The sequence below is a fragment of the Ruditapes philippinarum genome, unplaced genomic scaffold, assembly GCF_026571515.1.
Source record: "Ruditapes philippinarum isolate M1 unplaced genomic scaffold, ASM2657151v2 ctg257_1_1_1_1, whole genome shotgun sequence".
Taxonomy (NCBI): domain Eukaryota; kingdom Metazoa; phylum Mollusca; class Bivalvia; order Venerida; family Veneridae; genus Ruditapes; species Ruditapes philippinarum.
Window position 1 is genome coordinate 3814 of NW_026864141.1, and position 20661 is coordinate 24474.

Below are 20661 nucleotides of genomic sequence, written 5' to 3' on the forward strand. Positions count from 1 at the left end.
AAACAGATGGTGCAGTCCAAAAACGAGTTGGTGCACTCCAAAACGAGGTGGTGCACCCCAAAAAACGAGGTGGTGCACCCCAAAACGAGGTGGTGCAGTCCAAACGAGATGATGCAGTCCAAAAACGTGGTGGTGCAGTCCAAAACGAGATGGTGCAGTCCAAAACGAAATGGTGCAGTCCAAAACGAGGTGGTACAGTCCTACACGAGGTGGTGCACTCCAAAACGAGGTGGTGCAGTCCAAAACGAGATGGTGCAGTCCAAAACGAAATGGCGCAGTCCAAAACGAGGTGATGCAGTCTCCCCAGAAATGATGATTTAACATAAAGAATTGACATCATTATCATTTTATCGAATTAACAAAATATCGTAGTTGACAAACAATTGACAGCGTGTCATACAGCAGAAGGTTGTCAGAATTTATATATATTGGGTTTTTAGCCATCCTGTGTTATTTGTGTGGCTTGTTGGACATTAAAACTTAAGGTAAGATTTATATTTATGTTTAATATTATTGTGTTATTGTCATTTTCTTGGGGTTCTCTCTAGCACTGAAAGTGATAGGATATTTATTGTTTTCACGTTAAAGCTGCAAGCTGCCTCAAGATGAGCCAAAATATTTCAAGAAAATTAAACCTGGGAAAACTGTACTAAAATTTTAAGATGAGTAAACAGATTAAAAATTCAAGTGGGAATTTATATCTTATGTGCAAATTATGACTTTTTTAAGTATTTATCACCATATTTCTACTGCGTTACTTACGCAATACAGGGGCTATTTTTTGCATATTTTGACCTCTTTTTTTGGTAATTTACGTAAATAAAAAATGCCGATTGCAATGTTTCAATTATTGTCTTTGTTCATTTACAATATTTTACTTTTCAAACATTTTTTCAAATTTTCATGAAAATTAGGATGAATCTGGAGGCGTGTTGCTTTAATAACGTATTTTATTTGTATTAAATAATAATTTAATATTTAATGATATAGAGCCTTACATATGTTTTGAGAAAGGCAGGGAGCTGTGTAAAGATTCCGTCAAAATTATGACAAGATTGATGAACACCATTGTATTGTTCGTACAATGTATTATAAATAATCGCTATAGATTCATGTCTCTGAAAATTTGATATTTTTATAGAATTTTACATAATGATATAATTAAAGGATCTCCACTAAGGTCGAACATATATTATTTGAAAATCTAACAAAGATCAACCCTAAGGCACTTAAAACTGAAAATAAAACTAGAATTAAATTGAAAGTCGATATTTAATGCGATTTTAGCCCGATTTGAGTTTTAAGCGTTTAAACGCTTATTTTGCTATATGTGTATGAATAGCGTCACATTAAATATCTTAAATGGACTTGCCCATCGTTCAATCTGGACAAAACCATATTATTAAATTGAGTGACATTTTCAAAATGTATGATGAGTGAACTGTGGTCACTGCAGATCATGATCAGACGGACCGGATGTGCCTGCTGATCTTGGTCTGCACTGTTCCCATGGAAAAACTGTTTTACCGCTATCGGAACAGAACAGAGTTTATTTCATAACTTGTACACACATAGGTACATCGTTATAACAAGCATGTTGAAAAATATAATTTTATGTCACATATTTTACAATATAGAAAAAAACGCATAAAGAAAAAAGATAAATCAATACAATACTGAGCAATGAGATATTTAATACATACAATGCAATACATCACATATGCTGACAAAACTCCATTAATCAATTATATATTTACTTCTGTAAATGAATAATGAAGAGCACTAAATCTAAGAATACTATAATTGTGTCTGTTTCCCCCTATAGTTAACTGTGGACCAAAGCATTCCAACTAATACGTGCTGTTACAAAACAAAACAAAATCAAAACAAAGAAAAATGGCTGGAGTTCCAGTTGCACTTGTTCTTTTGACATTGGTATGTTTATAACACTTATTAATTTCATTAAAAGTGTTTAAACAAAACTTCATTTCATTTATGAATTTTAAATTTAGCATCCTTTTCATTTATTTACTTTTGCCATAGCCTACCAAATTGAACATGCACGGTAAAAGTACTAAATTTAAGCACTTGATCTATCATTTTTATTACAATCAATATATCTATTTCAGTTCGACTAGTATCACGATGTAAACTTAAATACCAAATTCATTTCGTAATATCAAATTAGAACTTTAAATTTCGATGTGGCTGTTTAATTATTTTAAAGTCTTATTTTTCAGGCAATTATCCAATCGGTGAACGCTAACGCAGTTGATTGCGAGGGGAAAGCGTTCTTTGAAGTAAGTTCACTTGCTCATTATAAGCATGGTAGGATAAGCAAAATCGATTCTTTATGCAATAATTTTAATGCTCCTGACGTAAAGTTATCTATACACTGTAGTTAAATACGTCTATATCAAAGCTGATCGAATTAAATTACAATGCTACCTTACCATTAAGCTATAAATCTAGCTATTCTATAATCTTTATACCCCGTAACGATCCCCAAAGCCCACGCACCGCCCCTCTGTCATCTCCCCAACCCAAACACCACTCTCTCGCCTCTCCCTACCCACACAACGCTCCCTCGCCTCTCACCCACCCACACAACGCTCCCTCGCCTCTCACCCACCCACACACCGCTCCCTCGCCACTCCCCCACCCCACATACCGCTCCCTCGCCTTAATCCGAGCATATGAAAACTTTGTGCGTGTTTCACATAGGTATATTAAACACCATAAACTGGTTTCTTATATGAGAAACATAAGATGACGTATTTATTGGAACGGCAAATCAAAAGATGGTCAATAAGTAAATTTGTAATTTTATTATACATTCAGGAGTGTGGAGACGGTCTTAGGTGTATGTGTCCGAATCGTAATGTTATCACTGCATTAAATCCTGGAGAACCTCCCTGTCCAGACACTCTCGTCTGCAGAAGTAAGTTAAACATGCATACATCTCATTTGCATAATACATGTACATGTAATACAAAAACGTTTGCGACTGTTGGGCTCATAAAATTACAAGTTGATAGATATTTTTATTTTTTCCAATTTGGACAATAAAATAATAAAATAAAAGAAACTTACACAAGCGTGTTTCAATGTACATGTATATAATAATTTTTAATAATATATAATTATAGTCGTAGAAACGAAATATGCTTGTTAGTGTGATTTGTGAGAGACAATCTGTAGTATCATTTTAGATCAAACTCACACAAACAGGTGAAAATTCGAAACTGCCATTATATTATAAAGGTTAAAAAAGTGTATATCTGACCAAGAACAACACATGATGTAAATTAAATGTTTTAAAACAGCTTTCAGTAGCGGAAAATCCGGAGAAAAATTATATAAATGTATATGATGCAAGTGACAAAACATCCCCTGAATAAGCGTAAACTCATTGTCATGCTTGAAGGGTGCTACTTTTCTATACGTGTTTTAGTTGTATATTTCAATATTTCAGTTTTCTAATGATGTATATACTTCGTTTTCAGGGTTTCAATGCGCTGCTCCAATCCTAAGCGGTAGATTTGTAGAGCCTAAAAAGGGGGAAAATGGCGAGTATTTGCTTTGCGATAAGGATGAAGATTGCGGAAAAAACTTCAAGTGCGCGGGGATTTATTGTTGCCGGGTGTATAGAGGAAAGCTTTTCTAAAGATAATAACGAAAATTTGCAAGCTTATGAAATGAACTGACCGAAATGTTATGAGAATTAAAAATAAAAGATACTGGTTGGAGAGATAACTCCGACACTTGCTAAACATTGTTGTTATTTAATAAACAAGCACATGGCCACCTAGTAATACTGGAGCAAGAAAGACATGGGTATTTTTCCACCAAAGGGATACGATTCAAAGTTCTTGTAATGCTACAAGTGAAATAAATATCTAAGGTCTGGGTCATGTAGTTCCACACTAAATTGAAATATGACAACGTAAATTAAGTTTAAAAAAACGAAATGGTAGATAAGTACATGTACAAGGTTATGCCACATTCCAAACTATCTTTTGCTCCAGGCATTGTTGTTTCTAAAGAGTAAAATTTATAAAGATTTTTTTGTTTATTTTTAACTCTTTGTGTCCTACATATATTAGACTGGAGTCATTTCTATAACTTTTATAATGGGTCACCTACAGATTATTCCTGTAAAGTTTGGTAAAAATCTTCCATTTGGTTTTAAAAAAAACCCAAAAAACATTGGTAATGATGCACAAAGGACGTCATACCATGATGCACAAAGGACGTCATACCATGATGCACAAAGGACGTCATACTATTACGAAAGCATGTCTCTCAGGTGAGCATGCATGGTATATACAGACAGACCTGGCTCTATATTGGTTGCAACATCAGTGATAAAAATATCAGGGTTTGTTGAAACAAGTCATGTATACATGTATATATTTCTTGTTCCACAGGATAGCAAACAATGACACTTATATTGTATGACATGTCTTTCTTTAATGTCTAATATAATATTGACTTTTCTATCAATCTAGAACTGCATCAACATGACTGTATGCTTGTATCTCCCCTCATTGACAAATACAAGATGGCCATGATAGCCCTATATAGCTCACCTTAAGGTAGAACGCGACACTACGAACTTTCGAGTAGCGTTTTGAAAATTGGCATGTAAAAAAGTGACCATATTTCAGATTAGATTCCATTGTTTTTATTCCAATAGTTTTAGCTATTTTCTGTACACATGACGTCAAAGTTGACCACCATTGAAAACCCCTTTTGGAACTTGACGTCGTTGTGTATCCATGACAACTTTTATGGGCATCACAGCGCCATAGCCGGACAAAATATCATAAACTCTATAATATTTAAGGAAATTATTTTTTCCTTTATGTATCGTTCTACGCAAAAAATATTTGAAAAATGGAAAGAAATTGTCGTTCTATTTGACGTTCAGTTTAGCCACATTTTTTCGCTCTAAAGCCGCAGTTTGACTTCCAGTAAAATTTACACGAAGAACTGATTATAAGAAGAATTTTCATTTGTCATTTTAAAATTACAAACTGAAATCTGGAAATCTCATTGGATATTCTAAAATAAAATGTAAATGAAAGTTCAAAATTGTAAGGACAATTCTAAAAAAATGTAAAGGATAGTTCTTGTCATTTTTAAATAAAATTGTAAGGATAGTTCTAAGATAAACTTTCACACAATTAATATGGTGGGTTGGGATATGCAAGTTAACCAATTCAATTTCGGCTGAGTTGTTTTATTTACATAACAATATATAATTCATTTATGTATGATCATGTGGCAGAAACGTTTTCTTGTGCATGGCTGTGCTTTCCACAGTTTTATTAAACAAGAGGGCCATGATGGCCCTGAGGTCGCTAACCTGTATATAGGCCCCCCCCACCCCCAGGCCAATTTTTACCCAAGGGCTTTTATTTGTTTATTTGAACAGACGTGGTAGACACCCATAAGAAGATGTTTCATGTTAAACATCTAAGTTCTAGCTCATTGGGTTTTTTAAAAGAAGATTTTTAAAGTTTTTACTTTACACATATAGTTAAAAACAATGACACCCCTGGGGCAGGGCCAGTTTTGACCCCAGGGCTTTTATTTGAACAAACTTTGTAGATATCTACTTAAAGATGTTTCATGCTAAATATCTTAGCTCTAGCTCTTTGGGTTCTTTAAAAGAAGATTTTTTAAGTTTTTACTATATGCATATAGGGAAAATCTATGACCCCCTGGGGCGGGGTCAATTTTGACCCCAGGGCTTTTATTTGAACAAACTTGGTAGACATTCACTAGAAGACGTTTCATGCCAAATATCTAAGCTCTAGCTCTTATGGTTCTTTAAAAGAAGATTTTTTAAGTTTTTAATTACTATATGCATATAGGGAAAATCAATGACCCCCAGGGGCGGGGCCAATTTTGACCCCAGGGCTTTAATTTGAACAAACTTGGTAGACACTCACTAGAAGATGTTTCATGCTTAAAATCTTAGCTCTAGCTCTTTGGGTTCTTTAAAAGAAGATTTTTTAAGTTTTTACTATATGCATATAGGGAAAATCAATGACCCCCTGGGGCGGGGCCAATTTTGACCCCAGGGCTTTTATTTGAACAAACTTGGTAGAAATTCACTAGAAGATGTTTCATGCCAAATATCTAAGCTCTAGCTCTTACGGTTCTTTAAAAGAAGATTTTTAAAGTTTTTACTATATGCATATAGGGAAAATCAATGACCCCCGGGGCGGGGCCAATTTTGACCCCAGGGCTTTTATTTGAACAAACTTGGTAGACATTCACTAGAAGATGTTTCATGCCAAATATCTTAGCTCTAGCTCTTTGGGTTCTTTAAAAGAAGATTTTTTAAGTATTTACTATATGCATATAGGGAAAATCAATGACCCCCTGGGGCGGGGCCAATTTTGACCCCAGGGCTTTTATTTGAATAAACTTGGTAGACACTCACTAGAAGATGTTTCATGCCAAATATCTAAGATCTAGCTCTTAGGGTTGTTTTAAAGAAGATATTTAAAGATTTTTCTTTTGGTTGCCATGGCAACCAGAGTTCTGCATGGAATTAAATTCTTTGAACAATTTTTAAAGGTGACCACCAAAGGAACATTCCTGTGAAGTTTGGATGAAATTGGCTCAGTGGTTTATGAGGAGATGTCATTTAAAGCAAAAGTTTACGGACGGACGCCGGACGCCGGACGGACGGACGCCGGACGAAAAGCGATCACAAAAGCTCACCCTGTCACTTTGTGACAGGTGAGCTAAAAAGAAGAACAATACATATTCACATTTTATAGATATGTCAAATTAATTCTACATTTGTATGATTAACAGTAGATCTTATATTCATTGTATAAATTACATTTTGCAATAATGCGTTCACAACATTAGCCCCAACATACACACTGAAAATATAGAAACCAGTTATTACCTAACATCTTACTTTTCTTCACTTTTCAATTTTATAACTGCTTTCAATATAGACTTGCTCAGCCTTTTTATTTTTTGAACTATGAATGTTAGAGACATCAAGATAAAAAATTTAAAGTCAGCTGAAAGTATTGAGTCCTGTCAGCCTACATGGATGTGCTGGTTGGCCTGACACTTTACCAGTGGCAAAGATTTATCAGTTTGGTTCCCCTAATGTAAAGCTTGATTAAAAGTTTATCATTTTAACAGTCTTTAATATATACACTCGTACCATTGTAGTATAAATTTCTTTGAAAATCTTATTAAATTATGAGCTATTATAATTCAACAGAATACCGATTTCTTGGGTACTTAATCATTTAGTAAATTGTAATTATAATAACATGATATACAATACTATTTCAGCTGACTCTTACTATCTTCACAACAACTATATTTTACCACATACATGTACCACTTTTTGCAACTCCCTAAATAATGGTATTGCACTACTGTGCATATATTGATTAAGAAATAATATATCCCAAACTGTGAGTTTATTGCTCAACAAGCAGTGATGTTATCAAGCAATAAAATCACCGATTTGGATATATTATTTCGATTCTAACACGACGCCAACAAATAAATGCTGCCGTACCTGATAATTAGCTAAATTGCTCCTGATTTGTTTCGGTACTTATTGTCAGCGCGTCACATTTTTAGTGGTTACGTCACGTGTATAATGATTACGTCACATGTCTAAATATAGAACGTCAAACAGTGATTTTATAGCATAATAACACACACTTTCGGTTCTTCTATGTTCAATAGGGCAAAATGCGGGTCGGTTAGAATTATATTTTGATGTGATATCACTTGCATTATAAAAACAAAGCTTTTAAATGCCTTAAATGTATTCATTACACTATGAGCATGTCAATGCAAAACATATCCATTGTTGCTGTTAACAGTTCTTATCTAATGTATGCAGTAAATATTATATCATTGTATCATATTATGGTAGCTTCATTAATAAATATTGAAATAACTCAATAAAACAATAATATGCTTGCCAGACACTTATATAATATACATGTAACTTTATACAATTTGTTCAATAAATTCAGTACTGAACCTACTCTCATTCAATATCCTCTATTCAATTTAACATGACTCAGTACAGTTTTGCACTGCAATCTTTAGATTTGTGAAAACATATTGAATCCTACATTAAAATTCACATTAAAATACAACAGAATGTTGATAACATAATTTCTCAGTATTGAGTATCTACAATATTATGAATGAAAACAGTTTATCTTTACTTCAAGTACACAAAAACGTTTCTCTGAGAGTCTCACTCAAGAAAATGTCTAATTACACATGTATAACTTATACTTCAAATCTGTATATTTCACATTTCATCTACTCAATTTCGAGAACAATTGGATTTAAGAGACAGCTCCTGGAAGTGTATTTCCATGTTTATTTTTGTCTATATTGCACTGGTCATCAACATGAAAGTAAAATGGTATCTCAGGTAGGTCTGTCATCACCTCGCATTGCTCGATAGTTTGCCATCTCCTTCGGAAACACATCACTCAACTCTAGAACCAACAACGCCTTGAACTTCTACAAATAAAAAAAGGGTACCCCTAAAATACGCAACGGAGATTTTTTGGCGCAACGGACGCAACGGGCGCAACGGAGATTTTTTTTTTAGAAAAACCTGCACAACGCCTTTTTTATAGTCAATGTGCTATATTTAAGCATCTAAAATGATTGTTTAGCACTATTAAGTAAGTATGTTTTAAAATGTTTCATAAATTGTATATGTTTAATTGCACTGAAGGGTTATATGCCTGACGAAATGGAAATTTCATGGCGCAACGGAGATATTTTTTTAGAAAAAACCGACACAACGCCTTTTTTAAAGTCAATATGCTTTATTTCAGCATCTAAAATGATTGTTTAGCACTTTTAAGTAAGTATGTTTTAAAATGTTTCATAAATTGTATATGTTTACACTGAAGGATTATATATGCCTGGCTAAATGGAAATTTCATGGCGCAACGGAGATAATTTTGGAAAATCGGCACAACGTATGTACTAATATATGAAATTAATTAACACCAATGTTATTTGAATAAATAAATTTATAAAAAAAGATTTAAAAACCTTAATTGTATATCAAATAGCTGCAGTGTTGATGTTGTAAAGGAGTGTGTGTCGGCGAAATTGACATTTTGTCGGCGCAACAGAGATTTTTTTTTTTTTGGCGCAACGGAATTTAAAATGGCCTAATTAAGTAGTAATATGAAGAAGTAAATCATTAAAGATATTAACTGAATTTCTGAAGTGGTGTAATAAAAGTCTGTTTTATTAATTTAAAAATGGAATTAAATACGTTTTTATCGTTATGGCTGACACTGAAAAACAAGTATGGATATTTACAATCTGTTTCATTTTTTCCCGTTCAATCCGTTATGTTTACGAAATGTACTGTAATAGCTTTTAGAACTATACATAATTTTCAGAATTTTACTTGAAGAATACGAAAAGTCCGTAATGCATACGCTGTGGACTTTCTAATGTAATCTTAACAATAAATTACCAATTTTCAACAAAAAGCTGCTTAATGGCTTTACTGCTGCACAAAGAAATACGTTTATTTCCGTCATGGCTGATATTTGAAGATAAACATGAGTCTTTAAATCTGTTTCTTTTTTCCCGTGTATTACGTTATATTTACGTTAAATATTGTAATGACTTTAATCAATGACATGTAACACTGAAGAAAACAAATTCATATCTTTATTCAAAAGATTTGTATTACAGCGCTTAATTACAACACGTTTACCATGAAACGTTTAAATTTGATCCTATAATTTTTTAACTGTAAAAATTATTTTCTTATTTCTGCTACCGGGAATATATAAGCAAATCACTTTATTAGTTAAAAGCATGACCAGTAGCAAGCAATTTGCTAACCATATTACATTATCTTTTTAGTAATGATTGAACTATTTTATGCATTTTTAAAATTAAAAATAGTAACTATACAAAACATTAATTGTTTGATGAAATTATTAAAATAGTAAAACGACATGCATGTAGAATTTGCTGTTCTTTCTATTTCCATTTTAAAACAGTGAAAAAAAAATAATTAAATTGAACGTCACTTACCAATCAGAAAACCCCGTTAAAATCAAATGCAGCTACTGTTTATTTAGCGAAACAACAGCAATTTGGTGATTTGAAGAATGTTTATCACGGGTGTTAAGTACCGATAATTAAATTACCAATGACACGTGGTTGATGTTTATTGGACACGCATTTTCACACCATTTAGATAATGTAAGAGGAACATGTATTGACTTTAAGGTATTAAGTACACAATGATTAATGAAAGATAATAAATTAATAAAATAATATGATATGATAAAACTGTTATGATAATCCCCGTTGCGCCGAAATAGTCCATTTCGCCGTAATTTAAATTATGTCCATTTTGCCGTCCATTTAGAATATGATATATTCAGTATTCTACCTTATAAAATCAAACTTATACAGTATATGTAAAAATTATGTATAAAATATCAACAATACCAACTTATATGATTATTTTATGTTTTAGACATAAAAAAAACAGTACACAGTTTTGAAAATAAAATCTCCGTTTCGCAATAAAACATCGGCGCAACGGAGATTATGAGAGGTATAACAACAATACAATGAATGTTTATAATACAAAAAAATACTGAACATTGATTCTGTAATATCAACATATGACTTTATTTAGTATATACTAATGCAAATTCAATTAAAAATTATGTATAGAAAAGCTATTACAGTACATTTCGTAAACATAACGGATTGAACGGGAAAAAATGAAACAGATTGTAAATATCCATACTTGTTTTTCAGTGTCAGCCATAACGATAAAAACGTATCTAATTCCATTTTTAAATTAATAAAGCAGACTTTTATTACACCACTTCAAAAATTCAGTTAATATCTTTAAATAATGATTTACTTCTTCATATTACTACTTAATTAGGCCATTTTAAATTCCGTTGCGCCAAAAAAAAAAAAAAATCTCCGTTGCGCAGACAAAATGTCCATTTCGCCGACACACAATCCTTTACAACATCAACATTGCAGCTATTTGATTATTTGATATACGATTAAGGTTTTTAAATCTTTTTTTTAGATTTATTTATTCAAATAACATTGGTGTTAATTAATTTCATATATTAGTACATACGTTGTGCCGATTTTCCAAAATTATCTCCGTTGCGCAATGAAATTTCCATTTAGCCAGGCCTATATAATCCTTCAGTGTAAACATATACAATTTATGAAACATTTTAAAACATACTTATTTAAAAGTGCCATAAACAATCATTTTAGATGCTGAAATACAGCATATTGACTTTAAAAAAGGCGTTGTGTCGGTTTTTTCTAAAAAAATATCTCCGTTGCGCCATGAAATTTCCATTTCGCCAGGCATATAACCCTTCAGTGCAATTAAACATATACAATTTATGAAACATTTTAAAACATACTTACTTAATAGTGCTAAACAGTCATTTTAGATGCTTAAATATAGCACATTGACTTTAAAAAAGGCGTTGTGCCGGTTTTTCTAAAAAAAATATCTCCGTTGCGCCCGTTGCGTCCGTTGCGCCAAAAAATCTCCGTTGCGTATTTTAGTGGTACCGATAAAAAAACAATACATTGATATATTTCCTTTCTCATTGGTTAAATCTGGCAGGCTTTTCTAATGAAAACTGCCGGCTAAATATTTCAAGTATTATAAAATGATAACATCTATTGATAAAATCTGTAACTGAAATATCTAGAGAATATATATTATATGTCAAAGAATGTCTGTAAGAAAGAAAACAATGTAACAAGACATACATGACAATTAACTGAATTCTCAAACAAGAGAATGCAGGAATTATCAAATTCACAGAGTGAAATAATTCAGTAAAACAAGCTATGCTTCTTGGCATCAATAATGACGTTGAATACAAGTTTGAAATGTTAAGCAAAGTGCTGCAAATAACAAATATTTGCTGTAAGTACAACATTGGTTCTACATTATCAATTCATGTTCATTGTATCATTTCAGGGTTTACAAAAAATTATTTTACAGGTAAAATTTGACTGACCTTTTGATATACCAGTCTAAACTGACCTAAATACATTAATCTTTACAAATTGGACTAACTGCAGATTATCAATTTTAACAATAATAAATTCTATAATTAGAGAAGGTAACATACAAAGTTTACACCAAAAATAATAAAGCTTCTTTGTTCTGTTAATATGTTACATGTTATTTACCTTGAATGCATCAATTTTTCCCTTCACTTGTTCATTTTTCCCCAGAGCTTTCTCTAAAAGTGTAATATGTTACATGTTTTTTACCTTGAATGCATCAATTTTTCCCTTCACTTGTTCATTTTTCCCTAGCGCTTTCTCTAAACAGTGTAATATGTTATATGTTATTTACCTTGAATGCATCAATTTTTCCCTTCACTTGTTCATTTTTCCCTAGAGCTTTCTCTAAACAATGTTTTGTGTACAAGTTGGGATTTTTGCCTTGGTCAATATACCTGTAATTCAAGTACATGTATACTTAAATTAATATGAGCCGTGTCATGACAAAACCAACATAGTGCGTTTGCGACCAGCATGGATCTAGACCAGCCTGCGCATCCGCGCAGTCTGATCTGGATCCATGCTGTTCGCTATCAGTTTCTCTACTTGTTATAGGGTCTGTAAGCGAACAGCATGGATCCTGATCAGACTGCGCGGATGTGCAGGCTGGTCTGGATCCATGCTGGTCGCAAACCCATTATGCCGGTTTTGTCATGACGCGGCTCATATTATGTTAAATGGTAATAACTTATATATCTTAAAGTGCAGCCTCTGCAGCTCTGACAAACTATACTGTTGGTGTCTAAATTTGGCATCATTTGAATATTGAAATCTAGACATCAATGTTATAAGTTCTAAATTGAGTCAAGTCTGTTTAAAAAATAGCTGAAAAATGTTTAAAAAGTTTAAGAAAAAATAAATCATTTGTCAAAGACTTAGTAATAATTAAAAAAAATTTAATCCTCCAACCATTTCATTCCTGATTTTCTTAATTTCAAAACACTACACTAAGGAAAGATTTATACAAAACAAAGAGATTTTAACTTTTCCATGGTAGAATTACTTCTACTCTCAACTTTCTTACATAATTTTTTATGACATAGTTGACAGAACAAACTTACTCAAATACTTCAAGAGGAACATGAACATCTTGCATCTGTGATTTCATCTTGTCTATCTCCTGTAACCCTTGTACCATTGTCTGTCTGAAATATAATAAAGATATCAGGTACTTAGCTTATTTTCATAACATATACATTAAGAATAATTATGAGTCAAGTCATGAATATTGGGAAAATATGTCACTGCACAAATAAATCAGAATTCTTAAAGGCAAAAAGATCACATGGATGGATTACTAATTATAAAACGAAAATCTTTTTTTTTCTATTTTAAATTTTTTAATATATGGATATAATATTACATGAATAACAAGATTAAACAAATTTAAGGTGCGACTAGCACCTTTGATTTTAATCAGTGTAGTAAATCTGGGACAACAAGCAACTACTAACTATAGACAAGCATACTTTACTAATTATGATGCCATCAAACTGACTTTCAATCAATCAATTGATTCAAACTGTTGTTACTTAAAGTCTGTACATATGGTCATACATACTGAAAATTTAAACATAATAATCAAAGTGTCAAGCTTGATTAGCCTTAAACAACACATTTGGGACATGATACATACATCAAAGACAGTCACCTAATTTCGTGGGCAATACTAGATGTCCGGGACGTTATGCAATGTATGCATATTATAATGGGAAAAGCAACAGGAGATTAGCACAGCATTATTTTTTCTTACAATAAGGTGCACTCTCTGCCAATTATAATGTGTATTGGCTTGAACAGACTGTCACTTGAATGTTGTTATAGACTGCTTATCTAGCTGGTAGTTGCCTGTCCTGTTGTCAACAACAAATGCAAACTGTGTTTAAATGAGAAAACTAATTGATTAAAGACTTTAAAAGTATACTGTATCCAGACTCACTGTCAAAGACTTTTTCTGTCATTTTCATAAAAATATTGAAATAACAGGCTGTGCCACTTGAGGGTCAAACTCTATCTCTCAGCTTGAATTGCCCTGATTAATGGTCAATAAAAAACTGGCTTAGTGTCTGCAATCTTCACATATATATTTGAGACTTGACAGTAAATTATTACTGTATCATTGAATAATGAATCATACATAGACCGTTTGAAAAATGGCAGATTCAAGTCAGGGGATAGGGCCTGATCCTCAAGAGTCTGTGAATCTACTAGTTTTAGCAAAATAATAAGGCAAATTTTGGGTAAATTATAATATGAAATTAGGCAAAGCCTATGCACGGGGAAGTCGTTAAAATTCCTTTCATTCTTTCCGTTTTAAAGGTGTCATTCGGCATTACATGCACCGCTTCCGTTTTCACTCGGAACACTCGACGTTTATTATTTATCCGAAAAGTTGAGATTTGTTCCGTTATCGGAATACCCCGCCTATTATCATTGAGTTACATTGTAAATGGCGGCGCCCGACTAGAACTGACACTGAAAATTTCATTAATAGGTATACCTGTAGGATGATTTTGGGCTCTGATGGAAGGGCCAAGCCCTTTTTAAGCCCCTCTTCTTTTGAAAATCTTTCAGTACTTCTTCTTATTGCTCTCACCACTTCTATGTTAAATTATATATACTTTTATCTACTTCTGTTCACTCTGCTATACAATTATAACAGCATAATTTTTCAATAAACATTTTAAACTTTATATGGAGTGTCTCCGGTCCAGTGTTGATCTAGTTTTATTTTAAATTCATGAACACTTTTTGAGTCTACTACATTTTTTGGCAAATTATTCCATGTTTTAATTACACGTCTTGAAAACTGATGTAGGCAATGAGTTGTTCTACTACGAGGCATTTCTAGTTTTAAATTATGTCCCCTTGTTGATGCCGAATAACTAAAAAAATTTTCAAAAACACAGTCATCTAAGCCTTTTACTATTTTGAAAGTCTGAATCATGTCCCCTCTTAATCTGCGATGTATCAGACTTGGCAGTTTAAGCTTTTTAAGACGGTCAATATATGTCAGATCTTTTAATGATGAAACTAGTTTTGTTGCTCTTTGTTGAAGTTTTTCTAGACTTGATATATCTTTTATTAAATATGGATTCCACACAACATTTGCAAATTCAACATGAGGACGAATCAAAGCTGTATACAATTTCACAAAGGTGTATTCATCTAAAAATTCAAAAGACCGGTTAATAAGGCCTAAAATACTATTTGCCTTATTAATCTTTGTAGAAATATGTTTGCTAAATTTAAGATCTTTTTCAAAAATAACTCCTAGATCACATTCTTCTTGAGTATCCGATAAAGTCTTGTTATTCATAACATACTGTTTTTGAGGATTTGCATGACCATAATGCATCACCTTACATTTATCAACATTAAAGTTCATTTCCCATTTTACTGCCCAGTTCATAATTGAGTCAATATCATTTTGGAGGACATCCGACTTGCTAGTTGGTGTATACAATTTTGTATCATCAGCAAATATTTTAATGCTTGATTTGACATTATCTGTGATATCATTCACATACACAATAAAAAGTACCGGGCCCCAACACACTACCTTGCGGCAGCTCCACTATCCACTGCTTTCCACAATGACGTACTACCTTTAATTGATACACACTGTCTTCTATTGCAAAGAAAAACTTTTTATCCACATCAATACATTTCCCTTGATTCCAAAAGATGACACTTTATTTTAATAAACGTACATGTGGGACTTTATCGAAAGCCTTTGCTAGATCAAGATATATGGTGTCCCAGCTTTGATAATTTTCCATATAAATATTCCATTCTTCTAATACATTTAGAAGTTGTAAAGCACAAGACCTTCTTGTCCGAAAACCATACTGATTGTCAGATAATAATTTATTTTCTTCAATATGTTTCATAATGTGCTTTCGAATAATTTTTTCCAAATGTTTTACACAATATTGATGTTAGACTAACTGGTCGATAGTTACTAGGATTTGTTTTGCTTCCCTTTTAAAAAATTGGCTATACTCTTGCATCTTTCCATGCAAGTGGAAGTTTTCAAGTGACTTTCTAAATATAGCGGTTAACAGCCCAACAAAAACATCAGCCAGACTCTTTATTATGTATGGGTGTATATCATCTGGACCCATTGATTTATTTGGATCAAGTTCCTTTAATAAATTCAACACCTCACTCTCCGAGATATGTATATCATCAAGGTCTTTTAATACAGTCTTATCTTTCATGTTAGGTACACAGTCCAAATTTTCTTTTGTAAATACTGTTGTAAAGAACTCATTTAACAATTCAGCCTTTTGCTGGTTTGAGGTTGTAAAATTACCATTCTCGTCTTTCAAATTGAAAACACCATCTCTTGATTTAGTCTTGTTCTTAACATATTTCCAAAAATGTTTTGGTTCTGTCTTAGCTTTGCGTGATATATCTTTCTCATAACTTCTTTTAGCATTTTTAATAATGTCATTTGCAGCATTTCTTATACTTTTGTATTCATCATAGTCCTCATGGCGTCTTGTTGCAAGGTACTTATCCCATGCATGTCTTTTCTTTTTAATATGTTTGAGGGTTTCCCCAGTCATCCAAAGTGGTTTCGGTTTAAATCCTTTCTTAGGTTTAGACATTGGAACATATTTATTAACACATTCATAGAACTTATTTGAAAATATTTCCCACATTTCATGTATATTACAATTTTCAAAAAGCAAAATCCAATCTAATTGCTGCCATTCATTAGAGAATCCTAGTAAGTCACATTTTTGATACATATAAAAACCATTTCCAGTATAAAGCTCTTTGAACTCACAAAGAAAATCAAAAAGTAATATTACATGATCACTACAGCCCAAAGAAGGTAAGTATTCAATATTGTTAATATTGGATTCACACAAGGTAAGAATTAAGTCCAACACATTACTAATCTGGTCATTTCTACATCTCGTAAACTGTGTTACATGCTGAAATAAGTAGTTATCACGTATACACTCAATAAATTTATATTCATGATGACCTTCACTATGGGGGGTACTATATGTTTCCCAATCAATATCTTTCATGTTGAAATCTCCAGTTACAAGTAGATTAGAACTAATTCTAGTTGCTTCCTTTAACATGTTATTTATAATATCACATGCATCTATATTAGAAGGGCTTCTATAAATACAGCCAACAAGTACAGTTTTTTCTTCAATAGACCAGTCACACCAAGATGCATCATTATACATAGAATTAAGTTGTTCATTAGCAGAAACATTTAGATCATTCCTCGCATATATATTCACCCCTCTACCATGGTCTGAGCTAGGAAACAATGTATAACCTTCAAGTTTATATAATAATGAAGAACATGTTAAATTGTCCACGTTATATTTCGGTAGTACTTCAGTCACAAATATAAAGTCCGGTTTAATACTAGTCACAAGTATTTGAAGCTCATTCAATTTATTTTGCAATTGGTCAGCATTTGTATAAATACATTTGCACTTCTTGATTTGGGTTTCAATAATATTGTTATTGTTATTTTCAGAAATAATATCATCATTGTTTTCCGAAATTACATCACCATTTGTCCTTACTGTAAAGTCACTTGTGTTTTCACTACATACAGATGTCGAACAAGAGGTAGCGTCATCAGGTTCTGAAATCTGTACATTTCTATTATCATCAATGCTTTCAGAAACATTTTCAAATAAACAGTCATCTGTATAATTTACAGTTTCATAAACACTGTCTGTATTTTTGAGATCAACAAAACCTTTCTTCTTAGAAACTGATTCATAATCTTCTTCTTCTTCTTCTTCCAATATAGTACAGACACCTTCCGGCGTATACTCGTACTAGCGCAGCGCGGTGTGAGAAGTGTCTATGTACAAGAGTGATTTAAAAAAGTACTATGTATAGTGCTGGTAAAAAGGTAAAAACACCGGACTGTCTATCGGAGAGTGAGTGGGAGTACTTCCCTCTTGAAGCTGTCTATGGTTGTACAGCTTACAACTGTCTGGGGAAGACTGTTCCAGAGGCGGATGGTGTCTGGGAAGAAGGATCGCTGGTAGCACTGGGTCCTTGCAAATGGTACCAGGTAGTGAAGTCCATGTCCTCGAACAGAGATGACTGGGGTGAGGTTGGATGTAGGGACTTCTACTAGGCCATTTACTATATGGTACATCATGGTCACCTTGGCATGGGCTCTGCGTTCTCGGAGGGTAGGCCACTGTAGGTGTTGCAGCATCGATGTCACACTGCTGGTTCTTCTGTAGTCTGAGAAGACCATTCTTGCTGCTCGGCGCTGCACCATCTCCAGTTTCCAGATATTTGCCTCAGTGAAAGGGTCCCAGATGATAGAGGAGTATTCCACCAGAGGTCTCACGAGGGTCATATAGCAGAGCTCTTTGGTCCTTCTTGGGCATTGATTGATGTTTCTCTGTAGAAAGGATGTGGCATTGTTGGCTTTCTTTGTAGTTAGATCAATGTGATGGTTCCAGTTTAGTGACTTTTGGAAGTTGAGGCCTAAATATTTTGCTGTATCTACTTCTTCTAAGATGTGTCCATGGATGTTATATGGTTGTCTGATTGGTTTTCTCTTGTTTGTTATGTGGAGTATCTGGCATTTTTGAGGGTGGAATTCCATCAACCAATCCCTTTCCCATCTTTTTAGTCCATCTAGGTCTTTTTGTAGGGCTATAGCATCTTGGTCTGAGTGGATAGAGCGGTAAAGGGCACAGTCGTCAGCAAACATTCTAGTGGTGGATTCAGGTGATACATAGTTGGGTAGATCATTAATGAAGATGAGAAATAAGAGAGGTCCTAGAACACTGCCTTGTGGGACACCTGACTGGACAGGTGCTTCACCTGATTTGCTGCCGTCTAGTAACACTCTCTGGCTCCGATCCCCTAGGAAGCTGTTTATCCACTTTAGTAGGTTGTTTCGTATACCATAGAATTGAAGTTTTGTAAGTAATCGGTGGTGTGGGACCTTGTCGAAAGCTTTGGAAAAATCTAATAAAATGACATCAGTCTGACCAGCAGAGTCCATATTGCAAGCAAGGTCCTGGACTGTCAGTAAAAGTTGAGTCTCACAGGATCTGCGTTTACGAAATCCATGCTGGGCATCTGTAAGTATGTTGTAGGTGTCAAGGTGTTTCATAATGGTGCTTGTAACGATGTGCTCAAGTGCCTTACATGCTATGGAAGTAAGAGAGACAGGTCTGTAGTTCTCTGCTTTACTGCGGTCGCCCTTCTTGAAAATTGGTACCACGTTGGCAGTTTTCCAGTCGTCAGGGATGATTCCTTGGTCCACAGATGCCTGGAAGAACAGTGTAAATACAGGAGTAAGTTCTGTAGCTGCTTCCTTTAGAAGTCTTGCTGGGAGTTGATCTGGACCTGTAGCCTTGTGTGGATTAAGTCCTGCAAAGATCTTCTGTACTCCGCTCTCTGTGATTGTAATATGTTCAACCGGATCATGTGGGCTTGGTCCCATATCAGGAATAGTTGAGATGTCTTCATCCTTGATGAAAACTGAAGAGAACTGCTCATTCAGGATATTGGCCTTTGTGTCGCTGTCGGAGTGAGTCATGCCCGTTTTTGCTTTCAGTGGTGCTACTCCCTGACTATCTGTTTTCTTACTTTTAATGAAACTGTAGAACCTTTTGGGATTAGAGGCAGACTCTGGACTCATGTCCCTTAAAGATACAATAGAATTCTATATATTTTTTAATTGTTTTTTTATTTGATTTTCTTTTAAATATACACGTGTAGTCTATAGCCGGGCAAGCCAAAGCCCGGACCCGCTTCGCGGGCCCGGTCTTTGACTTCCCCGTATAAACTGATAAGTTTACAGGTAGACTCTAGTCTAGATCATTATACGGGGAAGTCAAAGGCCGGGCCCGCGAAGCGGGTCCGGGCTTTGGCTTGCCCGGCTATAGACTACACATGTATATTTAAAAGAAAATCACATAAAAAACAATTAAAAATATATAAAATTCTATACCTATCAAAGAAATTTTCAGTGTCAGTTCTAGTCGGGCGCCGCCATTTACAATGTAACTCAATGATAAATGGCGGGGTATTCCGATAACGGAACAAATCTCCACTTTTCGGATAAAGATAATCGCCGAGTGTTCCGAATGAAAACGGAAGCGGTACATGTAATACCGAATGACACCTTTAAAACGGAAAGAATGAAAGGAATTTTTAACGACTTCCCCGTCCATAGGCTTTGCCTAATTTCATATTAGGAGTTTTAAAAATTACAATTTTTGATTCAGAGCATTCTGTCCCTGCGGTTGGAAATCACTGACAATAATTCCCAGCTGTCTTGTATTTTCTATAAATCTTTCCAACTGCTCCTCAAGGTTTTCAAACCTGTCTGCCATTGTTAAAACTATCAGGGAAACAAAAATTTTTTTTATAAATTCATCCTGGGTGAAATTAGTGTAAACACCGTTATGCTTGATTTCATTTTATATTATTTAAAATACGTTTTATCGAACGCTTTGTGCATAATTAGTGCCAGTTTCATTATAATAA

General features: G+C 33.7%; 2 protein-coding genes across 2 annotated transcripts; one reads left to right on the top strand and one right to left on the bottom strand.

The window, feature by feature from the left end:
* Nucleotides 1–361: 361 nt before the first annotated feature.
* On the top strand, nucleotides 362–3773 carry LOC132724544 (uncharacterized). Its single transcript, XM_060709410.1, has 5 exons — nucleotides 362–485; nucleotides 1826–1935; nucleotides 2241–2300; nucleotides 2842–2941; nucleotides 3507–3773. Exons 2-5 carry the CDS (start codon nucleotides 1897–1899, stop codon nucleotides 3665–3667), a joined length of 360 nt encoding a protein of 119 aa, XP_060565393.1. The 5' UTR covers nucleotides 362–485; nucleotides 1826–1896; the 3' UTR covers nucleotides 3668–3773.
* A 1171-nt stretch (nucleotides 3774–4944) lies between these two features.
* LOC132724543 (mediator of RNA polymerase II transcription subunit 10-like) lies at nucleotides 4945–20568 on the bottom strand. Its single transcript, XM_060709409.1, has 4 exons — nucleotides 20386–20568; nucleotides 13206–13289; nucleotides 12437–12539; nucleotides 4945–8544 (listed from the first exon to the last, which is right to left on the bottom strand). The coding sequence occupies exons 1-4, from the start codon at nucleotides 20505–20507 to the stop codon at nucleotides 8449–8451; spliced, it is 405 nt and encodes a 134-aa protein (XP_060565392.1). The 5' UTR covers nucleotides 20508–20568; the 3' UTR covers nucleotides 4945–8448.
* Between the last annotated feature and the right edge of the window lie 93 nt (nucleotides 20569–20661).

Bases quoted from the DNA above. Each gene is read 5' to 3' on its own strand.
- LOC132724544 (XM_060709410.1), top strand. From the start codon at position 1,897: ATGGCTGGAGTTCCAGTTGCACTTGTTCTTTTGACATTG. The intron at 2,301-2,841 runs GTAAGTTCACTT...TTATACATTCAG, and splicing joins AGGGGAAAGCGTTCTTTGAA to GAGTGTGGAGACGGTCTTAG. The intron at 2,942-3,506 runs GTAAGTTAAACA...CTTCGTTTTCAG, and splicing joins AGACACTCTCGTCTGCAGAA to GGTTTCAATGCGCTGCTCCA.
- LOC132724543 (XM_060709409.1), bottom strand. From the start codon at position 20,507: ATGGCAGACAGGTTTGAAAACCTTGAGGAGCAGTTGGAAAGATTTATA. The intron at 13,290-20,385 runs GTAATTTTTAAA...ATTATATTTCAG, and splicing joins AATGCTCTGAATCAAAAATT to ACAGACAATGGTACAAGGGT. The intron at 12,540-13,205 runs GTAAGTTTGTTC...CTTGAATTACAG, and splicing joins GTTCCTCTTGAAGTATTTGA to GTATATTGACCAAGGCAAAA.